Source organism: Meles meles, chromosome 20 (assembly GCF_922984935.1).
Source record: "Meles meles chromosome 20, mMelMel3.1 paternal haplotype, whole genome shotgun sequence".
NCBI classification, from domain to species: domain Eukaryota; kingdom Metazoa; phylum Chordata; class Mammalia; order Carnivora; family Mustelidae; genus Meles; species Meles meles.
The window spans coordinates 2,451,345-2,472,802 of NC_060085.1; the positions used below are offsets into that span (position 1 = coordinate 2,451,345).

The 21,458-nt window shown below is 67.2% G+C and overlaps 1 protein-coding gene across 4 annotated transcripts; it reads left to right on the forward strand.

Moving 5' to 3' along the window:
- Window positions 1-574: 574 nt before the first annotated feature.
- FZR1 (fizzy and cell division cycle 20 related 1) lies at window positions 575-19,275 on the forward strand. Of its 4 annotated transcripts, none has more exons than XM_045990790.1 (15): window positions 575-766; window positions 12,138-12,274; window positions 12,735-12,857; window positions 14,110-14,235; window positions 14,332-14,395; window positions 14,489-14,616; window positions 15,121-15,203; window positions 15,610-15,793; window positions 16,300-16,365; window positions 16,850-16,952; window positions 17,039-17,223; window positions 17,359-17,592; window positions 17,836-17,940; window positions 18,517-18,618; window positions 19,075-19,275. In XM_045990790.1, the coding sequence occupies exons 3-15, from the start codon at window positions 12,789-12,791 to the stop codon at window positions 19,114-19,116; spliced, it is 1,491 nt and encodes a 496-aa protein (XP_045846746.1). In that variant the 5' UTR covers window positions 575-766; window positions 12,138-12,274; window positions 12,735-12,788; the 3' UTR covers window positions 19,117-19,275. The 4 variants fall into 4 exon arrangements, with proteins under 4 accessions (XP_045846746.1, XP_045846749.1, XP_045846747.1 ...); XM_045990793.1 differs by having other exon boundaries at window positions 18,517-18,609; XM_045990791.1 differs by having other exon boundaries at window positions 12,183-12,274.
- Window positions 19,276-21,458: the final 2,183 nt, after the last annotated feature.

The window sequence follows — 21,458 nt, forward strand, 5'->3', positions numbered from 1 at the left end:
TCGGCCCGTCCTCCCCTTGCCCTTCGGAAGATGCCCGGATCCTCTGCCCATGCGGGGTGGCGGCGTGGGGCAGAGACGGCCAGGGCCCGGGCGAGCACGGGTGGGAGCGCGGTAACCTGGGCCGGCCGGACGGAGGTCCCGCCGCGGGCGGCGCGGTCGTTCCGGGCCGGACGGACACCGGCCGCTGCGCGCACCCGCGCCTGACCACGCAGCGTCACTGCCCTCACGGGGTGCGGGCCCGCCCTTGACGACCCGGGCCTGGCACCGTCCCCTGCGAGAACCACGTCCTCAACCAAGCGGAGCCATTTCCGCAGATCCCACGCAACGGGCTCCGCCCGCCCCCGGGGACCCCGCGGGCCTCGGTCGCCCGTGGCAACGCGTGTCGCCGCGCTTCCTGTATTGATTCGAATCACGGGCGACGTCACGTCCTCCCGAGATGCCCGACGCGCGCAGGCGCAGTCGTGCAGGGTGGGCGGGGCGGGGCGCGGCCCCGGCGGGAGGCCCGGGCGCGCGGGGGCGGGGCGGGGCGGCCGCACGCAGCGCGCCGGCGCGGGGGCGTGGCTGGCCGCGGGAGCGCGCGCGGCGGAGGAGGGCTCCGGGAGGCCGAGGAACAGCGACCGCCGCCATATTAAGGAGCGCGGAGCCCGGGGTCCCGTCCGCGGCGGCCGCGGCCGGACCAGTGGAGCTGCGGGCGCCTGAGGCCTGTGCGGCGCGGCGCCGGGAGAAGCGGGGTCGGCGCAGCCAGCGGGCGACCGGAGCGAGCCAGGTGAGGCGGCGGGGTCTGGGGACCCGCCCCCCGGGCCCGAGTCGCGACCCCCCGAGCCGGGCCGGGGCCTGACGGCGGCGCGGGCCTTCCCACCGCCGGACACCGGGCTGGCGACCCCCACGCTCGGGCCCCAAAGGGAGCCGGCCAGCCCCCCTGCCGAGCTAGGCCCGGGGTGACCTCCGCACCTCCCTCCCGTCTTCACCCCCAAACCCGGCCCTGCGTGAGCGCCCCAGCCCGAGCCACCGGCCGCCCGAGACCTGCGCCGCGGCTCGCGTCCGCGGTCCTCTGGACACGGGGGCCCGAGCCGACCGCCTCCCAGCTCGGCGCCTCATCTCTGGCCTCTCGAGCTCGCCTTCCAAATTGGGGCCCTCCCGGCGCAGGCCCTACGCGGCCGAGCCTGCCCCCCATGGCTGTCACGGCGCGGCGGGGCTCGAACCAGGCCCCCGAGCAAGTAGACCGTGTGGGCGCCCCTCCGGGTTCCTGCACCCAGAAGCACTTGGGCATTGCCATTGGGGCGCATCCGTGATCCCCTCGCTCCCACCCCCACGGCCTTCTGCTCCCCCCGCCTCCCGGCTTGACCCTTTCCAGCTGCCGGCCGCCGGTGTCCAGCTCTCCGTGTGGGCCCTGACCCCACCAGACTGGGACAGGGCCTGGCTCTGCCCGGCCACCCGCCTGCCCCGCAACATCCCGCCTCTTCCTGGAAGCCCCCCCACGGCCCGCGGGAGCCCCCAGGGGTGGACTGCTTCTCCCCATCTCAGCCGTGCTCCCCCACCCGCTGGGTCTGCACTGTCTAGACTGGCCCCCAGCCCAAAGAGACCCTCCGCTCTGCAGCTGTCTAGCCTAGACCTGTTTTGTTCTTCCCTGTTCTTTTCCCCGCGAAATCCGCCCCTCTTTCAGGCGCCTGTCATGCTGGGAACTAGCCCCCCTTCACTCCAGTCCACAGAGTGATGACCTCATGCCTCTCCCGCTGGTGAGGCTGCACCACGCCCTCGCCCCCCCCAACTTCTTACTATGCTTGAGATGGGGAGGATTTACCAAAAGAAAACCAGTCCGTGCCAGCAGACGCAGCTGCCCCCCCCCACCCCAGATCGGGGGCAGGTGAGGGGGTCTTCGAAACGCAGGAGGTTGGGTGGTCTCTCCTGGCGGACGATGGGGGGCGGTTTGCACACTAGAGGCTGATGAGATCTTCTGGGGACAGTCCCCAGAGTGTGCACTGTCCCCTAGAACAGGATTTCTCGTGGGCCGTCTCAGCCTGGGAGGTCACGCGCCCCTTCTGTTGGAACAGAAACCACTGGACCGCCGTGTCTTCCAGGCCCCAGAGCAGGCAGGTGTGCTGGCTGTTAGGGGCACTTGCCAAGGGAACAAGGTTCCACTGTTCCAGGACGGTTTCGTTGAGTCTGGGCTCTCCCCCTCTGAAAACCGGGCTTCTGGCCCTTGACAGCTCTTGGTTCAAAGGACGGGTGCTTTGCTGGATGGTGGGCAGTGTCCAGGGAGCGAGCCGTGCTGGCCGTTTTGGAGCACCCCCCCCACCCCCCGTGACTGTTTTCCGGGGGAAATCTCAGACCCCCATGGCCCCGCCGGTGGCAGTGGCTGTTGGGGCTAGGAGAGAATTGCCCCGAAGCAGATGGGGAGGCGAGGAGTTTCCAGAAGCTGGTCTGCCTCCACTGTTTCAGCAAAGTTTCCCAGTACTGCTTGTTGGGGCCTCTGGCCTGGCGGGTTTGGGGACCAGAGTGGGGCTGGTTGCAGGGACCTTTGGCTTGGTAGCACTGAGCAGGGTGAGAGGGTCCCAGATGGTTCTCTTTGGAGGGCGGATCCTGGACCTTCGGGTCAGACGTCAAGATCAAGGGGCTTGGTCTTTTAGGAACCCGTGAAATGGCACTACCGTCATCACTCTCTTCCAGAGCAGAGGTCCTCAGCTGGAGACGTGGGTGCTGTCTGGGCACATCGGTGGTGATCACGACTGCGGGTGCTCCTGGCATCGGGTGGGTGGGGTCAGGGATGCGGCTGCCCCGCCCCGCGGTGCAGTGCTCAGAATGTCCCCAAGTAGTAGCCGTGTGGAGGGACTGGAGTGGAGCCCGAGAGCCCTGTGAGGGCAGGGACTCTGTCCCCAGAGCCTGCTCAGTGCCCCGTAAGCCTGCAGCTCGAGAACACTGGCAGGAGTGGGAGCTAACGGGCGAGGACAGCCAGAGGGTAGGGTCCACCTGGGCCATCCTGGGAGTTGGCACAGGGAGCAGGGGGCCTTCAGAGCTTGGGAAGGAGCATTGGGCTGCCCCTCTTCTGTCCCGAAGCTTCCACCATCCAGTGTCTGATCCACCGCAGGCCGCAGTAGCCTCCCCCTTGTCAGGGCCACTGGTCACCACCCTGGCCACCTCTCACTCCACCTGCCCGAGCTTTGGTGGGGGCAGAGCGGCCGCAGGTGGCAGGCGGTTTGGAGCTGGGCGCGTCCTGCAGCTGCTTCCTTCTGTGAGCACCGGGGCTCGCTCGCAGAGCTCCTTCTCGTGCGGCGCTAGCGCTCCGGACACTCGTGCCCCCATCCGCCGTGCATCCTTGTGTCCTCGGCACGACTGCTTTCTCCTACTGTGGCTTCCTCGCTTGAGACCGGAACAGGCGCACGGCGCATCCCCACAGGCGCAGCTGGTTTAATCCTCGACTGTCGTGCCGAACGGACGGCCCCCGGCCCCCGAAAAGTGGACTGTGGGTTCCACTCTCCGCTGGCTTCCCACACCACCCCGCCAGCGAGCAGCCTCCTTTACTGGCCCTGCTTTTCCTTATTTGCTGAATCTTTGTTGGTAACGGGTCGATTCGGGTAGAATTGCCATGCCACGCGATTTCCCGATTTAAAGTACACAGCGCAGCGCTTTTCAGCTTTTGCGTCTATCCCTTTAATTCCAGAACGTTCTCATCGCTCTGAACAAAGCTTCTTCCCTTTACCCATCAGTCCTGCACCCTCCCCAGCCCCAGCAACCACTGCCCCAGTTTCTGTCAGGCTGAGTCTGGTCTGGGCGTGTCACACGCGTGGACTCACACCCCGTGTGGCTGTCTGTGTCTGGGTCCCTCCCTGAGCGCCGTGAGCTCGGGGTCTCTTCCCGGGGCAGCGCGTGGGGGCCTCGCTGCTGCTGGCGGCCGCCGGACACTCCCGCGCGTGGGGGACACGCGTGTGTCTCCTCCCCGGGTGGCGGACGCTTGGGCTGTCACCATCTTTCTCCCGTGGGCACCAGAGCCGCTGCAAACAGTTGAGCACAGGTTCCCGCGTGGTGACCCTCGTGTGTGATCTGAACTCAGACGCGGCTCTGCTCTCTGCACGCCCTCTTGGCGAGCACACTTCACTTCCTGTCCGCATTTGCTGCTGGGGCCAAGGCTGGCTCGGGGGCTCCAGGCCCACGCGGCCAGTGCAGGTGTCGTCTGAGTGTCCTGCAGGCGTCCGGGCTGAGTTAGCCCAGGAGAGGTCACCCTTCCCTTGAACCTTTCCCGCCCTGGCCTCACGTGGGCCCTCATCTCCATCCCCCCGTCCTCTCGGGACCGCCCGCTTCCTCACCTGGCCTGGGCAGGCGCAGTCTGGTCCCCTCGGTCCCCCTGCTCCCCGGTGCTCTGCCCAGTCTCCGCGGGACGCCACCTTCGGTGCCTAGAGGCACAACTCCTGCCACTCCCGGTCCCCCTGTCCCGCCGTCCGCCCCAGGACTTGGCCCAGGACAGCGCTCTTCCGGCCTCCCCGTCCCTCTTCCTGCCCCAGCTTGTCCTCACGCCCAGCCTCCCCGAGCCCCTGTGTGGTTCTCTAGGACAGCAACTGCTCTTTCCAGATCCCGTGCCTTTTCGCTCGTGCTCTGCGCAGAGGAAGGAACGGTGGGTTTGTGCGGGAAGGGTCCGGCTGTATTTGCACGGGGCCCTACAAGAAGGAGAAAGACGCAGAGGCGGGCTGGGGCGGAGGTGGCGCCGGGGGAGGCTGAGGGGGCAAGGGCAGGGGGCTGCTGGGAGCTGTCTGTCTGTCTGCACTTCTGGGGGGCTGAACGGTAAGAGACAGGTCAGCGCTGGTGTCTCGGGCCTGAGAGAAACCGCTCTCCCCCCTGAGGAGTCCCGAGGGCTCGGAGTTGGCTGCGGGCCGTGTCTGGGGATATTTGTGCGTGTGGGTGGGTGTTCTGGCGTTGGGGGTGGGGGCCAGGGATGCTGCTCAGCCCCCGGCCGTGTCCACGATGGCCCCTCCAGAGAGTGACGTGGTCCCAGTGCCAGCAGGTGGGATTGGCTGTCCTTGCCCTAAACGTGCTAGGATTCAGGGTTCTCATCTGCCCCCACCTGGGACCCAGAGATGGGATCCATGGAGAGACGTAATTGAGGAAGCACTTTGTGATGCTCAAGGCTACCTGTGAGGGGGCTCGCCCTGAACCCCTTGAAGGCCTGCCCAGCCTGTGATCAGGCCCTGGGACATAAGCCATAGCTGCAAACACAAACGAGCACACATCGCTCGGGGTGTTGCCCAGTCATCCTTCCTTTGTGGGGGAGGGCGGGTTGCGTCCTCTGCCCTGGTGTGGCCCTAATGCCCTCGGGGGCTGGATGTCTCACCCCGTCTTACTGGAGAATGGGCGCCTTGCTACGCCGAGAGCTGGGAGACGAGCGGCCTCACCTTGGGCACATTTCTGGGGCTTCGCAGCTGTGCTCTCCTGGGGAGCTGGCCATGTCTCCTGGGGCCATTGTCGCGGGCTAGAAAGGGGAGCCTTTGGTCCAGAAAGCCCGCCAGGCCTGGGGCGCAGGACTGCTGATGAGCCCCGGGGCCTGTCTGCACAGAGGGAGGTCAGGCATGCTGGGACGTGCTCCTCAGGGGCCCCCGGGCCTCCCCAGAAATAACTTGACCCTCGTGCTGATTCATACCGGCCCCGAGGGGAGGTGTATCATCTCCCTGTCCTGTGTCAGGCGCGGTCCCTTTTGATTCCAGCTCTCCCAGGCCTGCCTTCTGCTGTAGCGCAAGGGGAGGGACCTCTAGCATATCGCTCTCCTTCCGCGGTGGGGGGCGGGGGTTCCTGGTCTGAAGTCCCGGTTCTGTGCCCCAGCTCTTGGCAGCCAGGGAGCATGTGATCTAGTCCATGTCTGGGGACCACGACCAGGCCGCCTGCCTCGGAGCCCCGTCTTTTACTGACCAGAGTCTTTCCTCCTCTGGGGCAGGGGCAGGCCCTGGTGGGGGGCGGCGAGGAGCTCCATGCAGCCCCCCCAGCCCCCCGCTGTGGACGGAGGGGCAGGGAGCAGGCCCGGCTGGAGTCTGCTGCACCTGTCCCTGAGCGCACGGGGCCCGCCGCCACTTCAGCCTCTCCTCTGGGTCAGACCCAGTTTGGTAGCTGCGAAGGCGGCGTCTCCTGTTGCTCGCCCAGGGCTGCCGGGCCAGTGGGCGCGGAAGCGGGACTCCAGGCCAGGGGTGTCCTCCTCTGAAGCCGCCCCTTTCTCCGGTAGACCTTTCCAGGACCGTGGGGTGTTTGGTTGACTGTGGCGGGGGGTGGGGCTGAGCCAAGGCCGAAGCAGCAAAGCCAGAGGTTCCCACGTGAGCAGAATCTTGGGCAACTCCCCCTTTTCTTGTTGGGTCTGCCCGTGTGGTACTTCCCCAGCGTCTTAGAGGATGGCTGAGAAGAACACGCCCAGGGCCCGGCAGGACGCCTCCTCTTCCTCAGGAGGAAAGGGCTGCGCGTGAGGTGGTCCCGGAGTACAGGCCTCCCCCGGGTCTCCTGCAGCCCCCGCCTGAGGGCCTCTGGATGGGCGCGCGTGCTGGAGATGCCAGGGGCCCCGCGGAGACCCGTGCCCCGGGTGACGGTGCCCAGGGAGCCCCCAGCCGTGTACGAGCATAGTTCTCACGGGTGTATGGTTCCCCCCAGAACCGACCATGTGACATGACGCCCCACTCCAGAGCAGGCCTTCGGTCTTAGGTGGCTGGTCACTCGGGTGCTGGGGCTTGGGGACCCTCCCACCGGAGGGAGCGTCATGATCTGAGCGGCCGCGGGCAGGAGGGGCAGCGTGGGTGCCAGAGCTGGATTTCCCGGGAGGATCCCCGCAGCTTCCTCCTGCGTGAGAGCGCGATGGCGTTGCCCCTGGGGGCAGACGCGAGTACGGGACCTGGAACGACGCTGCCTGCTGCTGTCCTTGTCCCATGGGGCCAGGTTCACCTGGGAGCCTGGGCGCACACGGGAGGGGGCAGCTGGTATCCGCAGGCTCCTCCGGACCGTGTGGGTAGCAGCTGCCCCCGACCTCCACCCGCTGGCACGTACAGCGTCCCCCGCAGAAGCTGGACCTACCCTCACCCAGCACGGTTCTGCTGGGGGACGCCGCATGGTGTCCGGGACCTCTGTGGTCGTCACAACGGGGAGGGCCTTGGTGTAAACCGTTTCCTAGGCGGCCACATCCAGGCCGTCCTCACCCTCGAGACACCGAGTCACGAGAGCCCTGTTGCGGGCACGTTTCCTCCCTTTGGCTTTCCTGGGAAGCTTTACAACGTCGGAACCGGGAGGGACTGGTTTTTCGAGATGAGCAGGACCTTGTAGGACTTGAAATTTGGTGAGCACTCCTGGAAGCAGCGTGCTCCGTCCCGGAGGTCCCGGGCCCAGCGCGAACTTGGGAGGAGCTGCGGCGTGCGCTGTGCTGCCCCTGGGCCTGGAGGGGAGACCGTAGGGGAGACCGTCGCATGTCCGTGCCCCCGCAGGCGCACCCCCACTCCAGGGGCCTGGGATGCGATCTGGGAGGCGGCGTGCGCTGCGTCATTGGTCCTCGCTCACACCGGGCCCAGCCCTGTGTTCCGTCGCCTCCCTCATCTGCTGGCCTCCAGAGGGTCTGCCCCGCGGCACTGGGAACATTTTGGCCAGACCCGCTCAGTGGGGGGATGTTCCCGGCACTGTGGGGGGCTGAGCTGCGGCCCCGGACCCCACCCCTCAGTGCCAGGAGCACCCCAGTCATGACAACCACACACGTCCCCAGACACCGCCCAGTGTCCCCTGAGGGGCCGGATGGCCCTGGCGAGAGCCACTGAGTGGTACCCGGAGTGAGAGCATCTTTGCTGAGCGCTCGGTGGGCAGAAGCCGTGTGAGCGGCGCACGGCGGGGCCGGGAGAGGTCGGCGCTAGCAGGGGGCTGCAGAGGAGCTGGGCCCCGCTCCGTGCCCACGGGGGGCATCGGGGCCCTGGGCGGGCGAGGAGCGGAACACGGCCAGTGCGCGGGAGGGCAGCCCTGGGTGCTCCGTGACCTCTGACCCGTGCAGGCCTAGCTTTCTCTGCGTGGGGACCTCATCATTGTCCTCCGCGGTGACTGGGATGCTGCCCGTCTCCCAGAAGAGCGGGCTTGGGGCTGGAAGCTTGTCTGAGGCAGTGGCCTGTGGGTCTCCTGGCTCCTCATCCTGGGGGCCACGTTGGAAGAAGACGAGACGAGACCCCCTCTTAAGGCTTGGCTTGGTGGGAGGCCACGTCCGCCAGTGCAGCACCCAGTGGAGGGGACAGTGGCAGCGAGCAGCCAAGGACTCCGGCCCCCCTCACGTGACCTGGACGCCAGCCTGCCGGTCAGGGGGCGCTCACTGCTGCCTTCCGGCTCCGTCTTGGGCTCGGCCTGGGGGGGCGGGAGGCCCTTTCCGCTGCAGCCTATGGACAGTCCGTGCTCCGGACTGCTCGCTAACACGAGTCGCCGTGGGCTCTCCGGTGTTCCCTTAGGAAGTTCTCAAGTGTGCGGTGAAGGCGCCGAACGTGGGGTGCCCTGGCAGCCGTGCCCCGCCCCTGGGCCGCAGCGGGAATCCAAGAAGCGTGAACTTGCCCGGGGAAGCACGGCTCCTTCCTCTCCCGTCCCCCCGCCCCTGTTCCTCTCCGCGCGCTGACCCGTGCCGCTGGCTTCTCCCTCCGAAAGCAGCTTGTCGGCTCGGAGCTGCACTCACGTGCATGGGGCCCGCTGGCCCTCCCGCTGCCCCGGCCGCTGCCCTGTGCCCCCGGTGGGGACAGGAGCCTCACGCCACTGCGTCGGCCTTCGCCTTCTGCTCCACACGCAGCCTGCATGAGCGTCCTCGTACACGTGGCTTTGCGCGCGCGGGGCTATTACGGGAGGATTCTTAGAAGCAGAGACGCCGCGTCGGAGAGGATGTGCGTTTTACATTTGGAAGGCGACTGCCAGATTGCCTTCCTTGGAAGTCGGGTTTCAGCTCCTGCCAGGAGCGCATGTGCCTGCCTGCTCCGTTCACGGGGGCGGCCGGGGGTGTCAGCTGGCCTGGGGGCGCCGGGCTCGGCGCTGGAGACCTGCTGCCTTCCAGCCGTGCCGGGGTGGGCGTGGGCGCGCCTGCCACCTCCCATGGCTGGCCGGTATCGTATCCCCCCACCCCCCGCTTGTCTCGTCTTTTTAAATAAAACCATCTGTGGTTTGTCTCGTCTTGCGGACACTTTTGGTTTCTCTTGGGCCCTGCCGTCCGTGCAACGCATCAGCCTCGCCGGCTTCACCGGGAGTCACCTGGGGACACAAGCGTGGTGGCCTTGCTCTGTGAATCCGGGGCTCTGGTTTCCATCAGAAGCAAGTGCACTTGGGCTGAGAGGTTTAGAGCCCCGTAGCCCACAGGGTGACCATTGCTGAGGTCCCTCGTGCCCCCCAGAGCCGCACCATCCCTGAGCAGCCCTGCTTGGGGAGAGCAGAGGAGGGACATCTCTTGAGCATTGGGACTGAACATGCCTTCACCGGCCCCCCCAGGGCTCACTGCCTGGGCGGTGGCAAGCGGCTCCAGTCAGGGCGGGCCAGGGTTGACTCTGCACCCGGTGGGCCGGGGACGTCAGCTGCCTCTCTGAGCCTCGTGTCCTCATCTGTGCGGTGGAGAGGACAGCTGACTGGCCCGACCCTGGCAGAGTACCCAGGATGGTAGAACTTAGCAGAACGGAGCCATGGTCGCTGCTCTTTGTGTCCCTGTCCTCTCCCTTCCCTGCCACAACCCCCCGGGGGAGTCTTGGTTCTCACACCGGTCGCTGGCCTCCTGGAGCTCAGCCCTGGTTTGCCTGTGGCCCAGGCTCACCCCGGGGGAACCCCCGTCCTCTCAGTGGGCATCTCCAGTCTGGACGCAAACTCTGTGGCCACACGGCCCAGGAGTGGTCCCTGTGGTGACGACACACGGGGTTCATCCTGGGGCGGGCCAGTGGGCGGACTGGGAGCTGGATGGGAAGGGGCCCCGCCCCCAGAGAAGTGAGGGAGGCTAGAGGGACACAGCCCACTTCTGGACTCCGCTCTGTGACAAATGAGCCGAACCAGTCGGGGTACCTCTGCCGGGGCATACGGTGTCCATGCAGGGTGGGGGCCGATTGCCAGGAAGGGGGTGGCTGCTCCCCTAGGTATACCGCAGAGGGAGGGCCTCAACCCCGCTTCACTCACAAAGCAGGAGGCCTGCTGTATGGCCCTGTGGGGATGACGGGGCTGGGGGAGCTCAGGGGAACCCCAGGTGGGCACCCTCGTCAGGCCTCTGGGCAGGAGCCCCTGTCCATACCCCTACGTGACCCAGGGCCTTGCTGCCCTGGCTCAGCCATCGTGGGTTCACGTGCATGTGAACGTGGGGCACGGTGTGGGGCACACTGTGGCGACTAGTGGCCGCACGCCTGTTCCTCCGAGTCGAATCCAGCTGTTTGTTCTGGGCTGAGTGTCCGGCTTTGGGCCCGGACCGCGCCAGGCCAGCGCTCTGTGTTCCTTCTCGGCAGGTGAGGGTCAAGGACTCGGTGGGCTCATGCTGGTCCCTCAGCCACGTGCTGTACCCGGTCTCTCCACCACAGGCCCGGGAACCCACAGAGAGGCCATTTGGGGAATGTCGAAAGTGGGGCTCAGGCAGGTTGGCCTGAGTATCTCGCGTGGCCACAGTCGCAGAGGTGTGAGTGGTGGACCCCCAGGTCTGTCCCTTCCCAGGTGACACGAAGCTAGTACTCTCCTTCGGTATCTTTGTTGGAAGATTTTGTTTGAGAGCGAGCAAGAGAATAAGCAGAGGGAGGGGCAGCAGGAGAAGGAGAAGCAGGCTCCCCACTGAGCAGGGCGCCCGACACAGACAGGACTTGATCCCCTGACCCCGGGATCATGACCTGAGCCGAAGCAGATGCTTAACTGAGCCACCCGGCCACCCTCAGGTGTCTTTGCAAGGGCAGGTGTTCTCTCTGGTCTGCCCTCCCCCTCTGTCTCTGCTCTGCCTTCTGTCTCTGTGGACGGGACCCTCTGGGGAGCCCCTGTGAGTGGGATCCTGCAGGATGGGTCCCGGGCTTGGCTTCTCTCCCTGAGCGCGGGGTCTTCAGGTGCGCTCGTGGTGTGGCAGGGGTCAGACTGCCCTTTGTTTTCAAGGCCGAGTGACTTTCCAGCGTGTGGAGGGACCGCACTGGGTTTAGCCTTCTCTGGGGGTGGACACTGGGGAGCCTGTCTCCTCGGCTGTCCGGAGTCATGCCAGTGCGGACGCTGGAGGGCTTGGCTCGGTGTGGGGTCTGCCTTTCCTCCGGGGCACATACCTAGAAGTGGAATTCCTGGGTCCCCGGGCTGTGTGTGTGTGTGTGTGTGTGTGTGTGTGTGCGTGTGTGTGTGTGTGTGTGTGTGTGTGTGACAGACAGACAGAGAAGCTCGTGGGCTCAGGGTGGGGCCTGTGCTTCGTGGGGACAGAGGCTCAGTTTGGGAGGACGAGAAGGTTCTGGAGCTCCCTCTGGAGCGGAGGGTGTTCGCAGCACGACGTGAGTGCTCCACGGTGCAAAGCTGTGTGCTTAAAGCCGTTCCGACGCGACGTGGTTTTTTGTTTTGTTTTTTTTAAGACTTTGTTTATTCATTTGACAGAGATCACAGGCAGGCGGGGGTGGAGTGAACCTGACGTGGGGCTCAATCCCAGGACCCTGAGACCATGACCTGAGCGGAAGGCAGAGGCTCAGCCCACTGAGCCCCCCAGGCGCCCCGACGCTCCGTCTTACGTTGCCTCTTACTCTGATTTTGTTCTTAAACGCAGCTGTTGATCTCCGCAGGGCGCCACGCTTCAGAACTCATAAACTTTGAACTTGGGGCCGGCTTCTGCTTTTCACTGGTCCTTCCCTGTCATGGCCCCAGGGCTGCAGCCGGAGTGGGGGGGGCGGTGACTGTGAGCGCTCAGGGAGTCCGGGGTGGAGAGCGGGCGCGCCACAGGAAGCTGCCATCCGCTGAACAGCCCCTGCGCCAGGCTCTGTCCCCCCACATCCTGGCTCCGGCCTCGAGGCTCTGCAGAGCCCCCAGGGGAGGCACGGCTGGCAAACGTTCCGCATTGGTTTCTGGAAGCAGCCCCTGGCAGGGGGCCTGGTATATGGCCCGGTGGTGGTGAGGAGCACCCTTCTCCCAGAGGTGGCTGCCTGCTCCCCCTTGTGCTGGACAGCGCTCAGCCCTTTCTTCCCTGCATGTGCTCCTCCTTCTAGAACATTCTTGGCTGCCTCATCTCTTCTCACTCCTCTTCCGAGAAGCCTTGCGAGCGGAGCTGAGCGCAGCGGGAAGTGGGTGTGAGCTCTGCCACGTGGTGCTGCTGAGCCCGCCGCTGTGCACACGGGCCGTCAGGGTGAGGACTGTGGCCCGGTCTTGCTCTAGGACGCAGAGGCTTCCCCGTTCGGGGAGGAACCCGTGCTGGGACCACTTGAGCCCTTGTTCAGCCCTGCATCTCAGGGCTGGGTGTGGTCGGGGGGCAGCTTGTGGCCTCAGAGGGTCTGAAGCAGGAAGCGACGTGGTGGGCTGCGTGGCTTGGAGGGGTGGCCCTGGGGCGAGCTCCGTGGCCCAGGTTCAGATGAGAGACTTGCACTAACCAGGACAAAGGCCCGGGGGAGCCCTGATCCTCCCCGTCCCAGCCCCCGTGGCCTCCATAGCCTGTGGGGTGCACCAGGCCCCCACCTCCGTTCCTAGGAGGGAGGCCCTACATGGGGTGGGGGTCCCGGCCGTCACCGCGGAGTTCCCTGCGGCCACCAGGCAGTGGCAGGGGCTGCTGCCCGTTGGTGCTGATCCTGATTTTGCCCTTCCTGCCCCAGGCTGACCTTGGCCAGCTGACCTCGGCCGGCAGGCTGGGCCTGCCCTCTGTCGCCATGGACCAGGACTACGAGCGGCGTCTCCTCCGGCAGATCGTCGTTCAGAACGAGAACACCATGCCCTGCGTGAGTTCCTGGCGCCCCGCCCCGGCCGGCACTGGCCTGGCTCCACGCAGGGCTTGGGGCGGGGACTGCGGTGAGCCCCCGGCTCCACCTGCCAGAGGACGGGGTGCGGGGTGGGGGAGGGGCACAGCCACACCAGGGAGTCCCCTCCTCCGGCTTCCCGCGCCCTTCCTGCTGCTGGAGCCCAGGGGGACCGTCAGCTTCCAGACCCCTCTTCTCGTGGGGCTGCACTCAGGGCTGAGGAGGGGGATGGTGGGGGGGGGTGCTCTCAGTTTCCAGAGAGGGAGGCAAGGGGCCCAGTGTGTCAGACCTGTGGGCTGGCCTGACCGCGCACAGCTGTGATACATGAGGGGGCCCGGTCCTGATTTGCTGGAAGCCAGCGGCGTTTGGGGGTGCCTCTTCCCTATACCCCACCCGGTCCGCTGTGCTGCCTGTGTCCTGGGCTCCTGACGTGTCGCAGGCGGTGCTCGCTGCTCCTCTCTGCACTCTCTGAGCTCCGCAGGCTGTCTAGGCCTCAGCCCCTGGTGTCTCGGGGCTGCGCTCCTTCTGGGGCCTGCGGGGGATTCCTTCCTAGGACTCCTGGTGTGGCCCACAGCCCCTGGTTTCAGGGCCAGCCCTCCCGGCTCTGCCCTGTCTTCCTGTCCCCTCCGCTGTGTGTCAGCGTCTCTGACTCTTAGGACACAGGGCGTGGATTTGGGGCCTGTCCCACTCCAGTGTGGCCATCTTAACTGGCTTACACCTGTGAAGATGCTGTGTCTGAGTAAGGTCACATCCTAGGGCCGGGTGAGAGCTTCTACGAGTCCTTTTGGGAGACATGGTTCAACCCACTGCACATCCCTTATGGGGAAAGGGGGATGGACCGGTTTGCCAGGAGCCGAGCTCTGGTGAGGGTCTGGTGAGGGTCGGGGTTCCGTGGGGAACCGTTCTGGCCTGAGGGGGATGGCGCTGACGGGGCAGTGGCTCTTGGCGCACAGGGGGTCCAGGGTCCTGGTCTGCTCTGTGCTCTTTCCCGCCGCCTGCGATGACCGGGAAGCATTTACAGCCCTGTGGCCGGTGCAGGCGCTCCCCCGCTCTGCCGCTCTTGGAACAGGCAGGCCAGACCAAGAACGTGGCTCGCTCACTAGCTCGCCGCTGCCGCCTGGATTTCTAGAACCGATGCCCTGGCTCGGTGACCAGAGGCCAAGGGCAGGGAGGCCGGCCTCGGCCCTGCACGCGGCGGGCTCTGAGGCACCTGCACCACCTGCCGTCCTTGCAGGTCACAGAGATGCGGCGAACCCTGACGCCGGCCAACTCTCCCGTGTCCTCTCCCAGCAAGCACGGGGACCGCTTCATCCCCTCCAGGGCCGGTGCCAACTGGAGCGTGAATTTCCACAGGATCAATGTGAGGGGCTGCCCAGAGGGCGGCGGCCGGGGCGGGGGCCGGGGGGGAGCGGCGGCCCCGGAGGCCCACTCCAGCTGGCCCTGCCTCCTCCCGCAGGAGAACGAGAAGTCCCCCAGCCAAAACCGGAAAGCCAAGGATGCCACCTCAGACAACGGCAAAGGTCAGGAGTCAGGTCACCCGCACCTCTGTCCCCACATCCGTCCCCCCCGCCCCGCCTGCCCCTCTGCAGCCTCACGGAGCCCACTGTCCGCAGACGGCCTGGCCTACTCAGCCTTGCTGAAGAACGAGCTGCTGGGAGCCGGCATCGAGAAGGTGCAGGACCCGCAGACCGAGGACCGCAGGCTGCAGCCGTCCACGCCCGAGAAGAAGGGCCTGTTCACGGTGAGCCCGCGGCCTCTCCCCGCTGGCAGCCCGCACCGCACCGGGCCGCCTGGCTCAGCCCCCGCTCTCGCCCCCGCTCTCCCCTCCTGCGCTCAGCCGGGCACACACATAGCCCCACGCCACGAGTCGAGGCTTTGCTCTCTTGCTGCCCTGAAGGCAGCGCTGGGACAGGGCCAGGTGCGCGGTCCCGACCCTCAGGGTGGCCCCGGCACAGAACTAGAAGGAGCCTGGCTTCGGTCTCCTGAGAGATGGCCCGGGGGCTGGTGGCCGTGGGGACAGTGGGAAGGCTAACACAGGCAAGTCACTGTCCAGACAATGCCTCAGGCCTGAGGCCCGGTTTGCTTTTCGGAATCCCTCTGCCCAGAGCTCGTCCGGGTTTCGTGCGCACCCCGCACGCCTGCCCGGTCTCCAGCAGCGCGGGGTGGGGCGCCCCAGGGCTTCGGGCGGAAGCTCCCTGAGCTCGGGCTGAGGCTGTGCTCACCAGCCCCCCCACCCCGCCTCCAGTATTCCCTCAGCACCAAGCGCGCCAGCCCCGACGATGGCAATGACGTGTCTCCCTACTCCTTGTCCCCAGTCAGCAACAAGAGGTGAGTCTGGGCCTGTGTGGGCAGGGACATGGCTGGGATGGGGCTGGGCTGGCAGCCAGGCGCCGCCTGGGAGCCAGGGTCGGTCCGAGACCTGTGCTCAGGGTGCGGGAGAGGCTCAGGGGGCCTCCCACACTGGGGACGCTCTGCAGGCTCAGCGGCTTTGGGCCCAGCAGGGGAGTCCGGGAAGGCTCCCGAGGAGGTGCTGGGTGGAGGGCCTGGCGTGGCTGTCAGAGCCCAGGGAGACTGGTGGCTGCTGGGTCGCCCGTAGCCTTGGGATCACGCGGGCGGCAGAAAGCGGGGCCGGATGAGCAGAAGACCCTGTCGGGCCAGGAGGGGGGCACCTAGGGCTGCAGGGGAGAGGAGACGGCGGCTGCTTTAGCACGAGGGTGGGCTCTCTCTCTTGCAGTCAGAAGCTGCTACGGTCGCCACGGAAGCCCACGCGCAAGATCTCCAAGATCCCCTTCAAGGTCCTGGATGCCCCAGAGCTGCAGGACGACTTCTACCTGAACCTGGTGGACTGGTCATCCCTCAACGTGCTCAGCGTGGGGCTGGGCACCTGCGTGTACCTGTGGAGCGCCTGCACCAGCCAGGTGGCCCCGCTGCGCGCATGGGGGCGGGGGCGGGCGCGGGGGCGGGTGGGACCGAGCTGGCCCGGCCCGCTGAGGGGAGCCGCCCAAATAGTGCCGGGGTTCAGGGCCTGCAGGGCGGGAAGCTGGTGCACTTGGGGCGGGCTGATTTGGGAATAAAACGCAGGCGGGTTCCAAACGAGGCACGTGAAGCCACTTCAGAAAGGGCTGCCCTGTGCTCGGGGCAGCCTGCGGCCTGCACCTGCCGCACAGCACCCTGGTCACCGGAGCACCCCAGCCCCACCCCCCGGTCCAGGCTCCGTGCACACCGTCGTCCCCATGCTGGTGTGTGTCCCCTCACAGCGCGCGGCCTCTTGCGCCCTGACTCTCAGCCCCGACACCCATGCGCGCGGGCCTGAGGTGTCCCGGAGCGAGTGAGCGGGACAGACGGGGAGGAACGGATGGGGCGGGCCTCGGAGGCTGGGCGGGCAGCGCGCCAGCTCACACCGGCCACTTCCCCTCTCCCCCAGGTGACCCGGCTCTGCGACCTCTCTGTGGAAGGGGACTCGGTGACGTCCGTGGGCTGGTCTGAACGGGTCAGTACACGATCCCGGTCCCCGGCTAGACAGGGCTGGCCCGGGGGAGATGTGACCCAGTCTCGTGGGCGGGGGCCCTGCGCAGTGCTGCGGAGGCTTCAGAGACCCACAGGCGCTGGATCCCAGCTGGGCGGTCACTTGTCTAAGCTTGGGGAATGTCCTCGGCACCCCTGCCTGTCCCCAGCCTGGCCGAGATGGTTACTCCTCCCCAGAGATACAAGGCCAGACATGGTTCCCTGCAGACTGCCCCCCTGACCCCCGCAGCTGGCGCGGTATCCACACGCGGAAGCGCACGGAGGCTTAGTGGTTTGGCTAGAGCACTTGTGCGGCCGACTTCCCAGCGGGTTCTGAGGAGGGCCATCGCGCTGGCCCAGAGGGACTCGCAGGGAAGTGGCACCGAGCCCCCGGAGGGAGAGGAGAATCAGGGCTGCCTGTCAGGGAGAGGGCCTGACACCTGCTCCCTTCCCCGTGTGATCGGTCCTAGGGGAACCTGGTGGCCGTCGGCACGCACAAGGGCTTTGTGCAGATCTGGGACGCTGCTGCAGGGAAGAAGCTGTCCATGCTGGAGGGCCACACGGCCCGCGTCGGTGAGGAACCACCCGGTCCCTGGGGGACAGGTGTGATTCCTGGGGGGCCAGGCCTCAGCCTCCCTTGCCCTCTGCCCGGCCCACAGGGGCACTGGCCTGGAACGCCGACCAGCTGTCATCTGGGAGCCGGGACCGCATGATCCTGCAGAGGGACATCCGGACGCCGCCCCTGCAGGCCGAGCGGCGGCTGCAGGGCCACCGGCAGGAGGTGTGTGGACTCAAGTGGTCCACGGACCACCAGCTCCTCGCCTCGGGGGGCAACGACAACAAGGTAGGTGCCAGCGGCCCCTGCCCTGCTGGCCTCAGGCTGTGCCTTCCACCGCAGGGAACGGCGAGGCGGGTGCTGCCCCGGCGGGGCGGGGGTGCTGGGAGGAGCTCAGGGGCCTCACGGCCGCTGCCTCCACAGCTGCTGGTCTGGAACCACTCGAGCCTGAGCCCGGTGCAGCAGTACACGGAGCACCTGGCGGCCGTGAAGGCCATCGCCTGGTCCCCGCACCAGCACGGGCTGCTGGCGTCCGGCGGCGGCACGGCCGACCGCTGCATCCGCTTCTGGAACACGCTCACGGGGCAGCCGCTGCAGTGCATCGACACGGGCTCGCAGGTGTGCAACCTGGCCTGGTCCAAGCACGCCAACGAGCTGGTGAGTGAGTACGGCACCCCCTCCGGCTTCCGAGCCCAGGGCTCCGGGAGCTCAGTCGGCTCAGACGGCTCAGTGCGGCCGTCCCCAGAGCACGGGGAGCAAGGGCCGTCACCCGCGGCCTCTGCGCCTTGCCCGGCAAGCCCGGGATGGCTCCGGGGTGGGTGCGCTACACCGCTCGCGTCTGAGCCCCGGGGCCGCAGAAGGGGGGCCTGAGTCCCGGCAGCACCCTCTCTGCCCCCCCAGGTGAGCACGCACGGCTACTCGCAGAACCAGATCCTGGTCTGGAAGTACCCGTCCCTGACGCAGGTGGCGAAGCTGACCGGGCACTCCTACAGGGTCCTGTACCTGGTGAGTGTGCCCCACCCCGGGTCTGGAAGAACGCCACTGCCCCGTGCCTTCGTGTCCCCCTGCCTGGGCGGCCTCCTGTCTACCCGGTCAGGTTGTCCCACCACCCGGCCCCCGCCTTCCCGCAGCCCTGCCCTGCCTCCGCGCAGCTGCACGTCCACACATGCGCACAGAGAGCCTCCGCCGGTAACCGGTCCCGGCGCTCGCTGGACCCTGAGCGTTTCACCGGACCGCCATGCGCGCTGGCTCGGGGAAAGGATCTCTCTCTCCACATGTGAAAAAAAAACGATTTTTTTTTTCTTTTCGGAAGAAAACGTTTTGTGCTTAAACCCACGTATCATTTGTCCGATTGTACGGAGCAGTGTGTCCTTGAGGCAGGTGGGGGGCGGCCATGTCCCCACCAGGACACTTGGACCGTGGCTCTGCCGGGCCACCTCGGGCCTTCCCCATACGGGCCCGCGGCCTCCATGGGGCCTGCCCCACCGCGCCCCCCGGCCCCCGGCTGCATCCCGGCAGCTCTGTCCGAGTAGGGCTGCCTGCGGGGCATAAGGCCAAGGGGGAGTCTGTCTGCTTCCACAGGCCATGTCCCCTGATGGAGAGGCCATAGTCACCGGTGCTGGGGACGAAACCCTGCGGTTCTGGAACGTCTTTAGCAAAACCCGTTCGACAAAGGTAAAGTGGGTCGGTATCAGTGTGCTACATGGTCCCCCACGCGCGTCCCTCAGCCTGTCCTGGCCCCCCCGAGTCACCCGGCCGGCCCCGTTTACCCTGTCAGCTCTGGTCCCCCACGCGCGTCCCCTCAGCCTGTCCTGGCCCCCCCCCGAGTCACCCAGCCGGCCCCGTTTACCCTGTCAGCTCTGGTCTCCAAGTCCCCTTTCTGCTCCTGCACTGCCGCACAGCCCAGGCCACATGGCACAAGGCGCTCAGAGCCTCACTCCCCGACACGCCTCAGGGTGCCGGACGCGGTGCCCACAGGCTCCCCGGGCCCGAAGCCTCGCACGCCCTCCAGGCACAAGTCCCTTCTCGCACTGGTGCTGCCGGGGTCCCGGCCCCGGTGGCCTGGCCGAGCGGCCCCCGATCACCGGGGAGGCCGCCCGGGAGCTGCGGCTCAGCGCTCCCTTCCCGTGTGCCCCGCAGGAGTCCGTGTCAGTCCTCAACCTCTTCACCAGGATCCGGTAAAGTCTCGGGCCTCACCGTCCGGGCGGCAGAGTCCCAGCTCTCATCAGCGTGCATGGACCCTCCCCTCCCCAGCACACAGTCCCCAGAGGACGTAGCCGGGGCGGGCGGGGAGTCGGGCCTGGAGGACCCCGAAGATTCTCATTAAAGCCTGATTGCGAACCCTGGCAGCCGGTGTTTGGGGCGGGGACGTGGCCGGGCCCCAGCAGGAGAGGGGGCCCCGGCGGGGACCGTCTGTTGGGCTGCTCTGCTGGGAGCACGACGGACGCCTCCTGGGACCCAGCCTGCTTCCGTCTCCGCCGGCCGCTGCATCGTCATCGGGGCCGCGTGGTCCTCCCAGAAGCACGTGCTCGCCGCCGCCATCACCACTCACAGCTGCGGGACAGACGGCGGGACGCCAGGCCGGTCAGCTGGGGCTGGGCGGACGGCTGGGGTCGGCCACGGAGCAGAGGGACAGACGTCTGACGGGTTTCTCGGCGGCCAGCACGGCCGCCCTTGCCCCAGCGCCCGTGCCACTGACTTTCTCGGGACACGGCGCCACGTCCGGAGTGGGCCCTGGGCAGCGTCCGGGCCGAAGGCGGTCATCTGGAGCTGGACTTGTTGTCTGCGGAGAACGAGTCAGGTCCGCTCGCCGCGTTGTGCGCGCCCTGATCCCGCACGGTCCTTGTTGCTGACGGGAGTCACGGCCCTGTTTCGTCCCCAAGCCAGACTCAGGTGCTTGCGGCCTGCTGGGCGGCCAGTCAGGGCGACCCAAGGGCAGACTCGACCCCAGAGGCCGTGTCCTCTGGGCATCTGGCTCCTGCTCCCCAGCCCGTCCCCTTCCCCCAGGCCACCCCTTCGGGTCCTGTCCGTCGATGCCACTGGCTGTGGGGCAGCCAGGCAGGAGGCACCATAGGTCCTTCCAGAAGCTTCCTGAGCTTCCCCCAGCCCACCCTATGGTTCTCTGCTCTGTGCCCAGCTGCATGTGGGCCCATCCCCTCCTGCCTCATCTCCAGACCAGGAGACGCGGGAGGAGGGAGGGCGGGCCTGGGTGTGGTCCGGGGCGTGAGCAGCAGCCCCCCCTCGGCCCCCCGGCGCCGCGGAGTGGATGGGGTGGGCAGGCCTGGGCTCGGTGGGGTCCGGCAGAGCCCCTCCAGGTCCCCATGGCCTTGTGCCCCCGCTCGGTCGGCCGTGTGTGTGCACGTGTATGTACGTACTTGTGACTCTTTGGCTTTGCTTCTGTGTCCTCGTAGCTTGGTCCCGGGAAAGGTGAAGGCTGGAGCGGGCAGCAGTGGGTCACTCAACACCCACCGTGGGGGGCGGCGCTCGCGCTCCCCATCAGTGGAGCCCGCCTCCCGGGCCCCGGGCCACATCTGCCTGCCCCGCGACGGCCAAGGGACCGTGTACATAGATGTGTGTATTTTGATCTGTCGAGTCCTTATCTTTGTTGGAGTGTTTAAGAAACCAGGCCTGCCTCGGCCATGCGCTCGCCTCAGGCAGTTGCAGGAGCCCAGGAGCTGCTGTGCCCGTGGGACCGCCCGCCCACCCCCGGACCCGCACCAGGGAGTTGGGATGGCGGGGCGCGCGGGTCTGCGTGGGGCTGACCGCAGGGCCGGGGGGGGGCCGCCCAGTGCAGAGCGAGCCTTGTTTCTTGGGACACAGCATCGTTGTCATTAAACCAGTTGTGGGGTCACGCACTACTAGGGCTGGCTGTCTGTCTGTCCGGTCAGCTGGGGTGTGTAGACGTTGCACGCAGGGGCAGGCGGCTCGTCCTGGGGGAGCTGGTTATGGAGAAGACTCATAGGCCGTCCTGTGAGTCCCAGGAGGTGCCGGTAACCCCAAATTCAGGGTCCCCTGGGGCCGAGGACAGGGGTATGGCCAGTCCTTGTGGCCCAGAGAGGGTGTGACCCTGCTGTGGGGAAGGAACTGCCTGGTTGTCCTCTGGAGGGGGAGAGCAGGGCAGGAGTGAGGTCTGTGCGCGCAGAAGGCGGGCTGCGGTGGGGCAGGGGTAGGCTGGGGGCAGAGGAGCAAGCGGATGAGGACGGGGGCGCGGGGGCTCAGGGCCGGCAGCAGCTCTCGGGCGGGGTGGGCGCTGCTGCCTCCCCCTCTGGCCGCCAGGGAGCCTGAGGCCAGTGGGTGCCCTTGCCGGCCCAGCATCTCACACGGGAGGCGAGATGTGTTTCTGTGGATCCTTGAAGGTAGCTTTCGCAGTAAAGGGAAAGGGATTTAGTGGTAGTGGGGGGTGAGGCACAGGCGGGGGGGCAGCGGGAACGGGGCTGAGGACGCCGTGAGGACTGTAGAACAGGGGGCCTTGGAAGTGATCGAGGGGAGCAGAGTCCTGGGGCTGGAGAGGAAAGCCAGGCCAG

Coding starts and splice junctions, on each gene's coding strand:
- FZR1 (XM_045990790.1), top strand. CDS start 12,789: ATGGACCAGGACTACGAGCGGCGTCTCCTCCGGCAGATCGTCGTTCAG. Junction 14,396..14,488: donor CACCTCAGACAACGGCAAAG/GTCAGGAGTCAG, acceptor CACTGTCCGCAG/ACGGCCTGGCCTACTCAGCC. Junction 14,617..15,120: donor AGAAGAAGGGCCTGTTCACG/GTGAGCCCGCGG, acceptor CCCCGCCTCCAG/TATTCCCTCAGCACCAAGCG.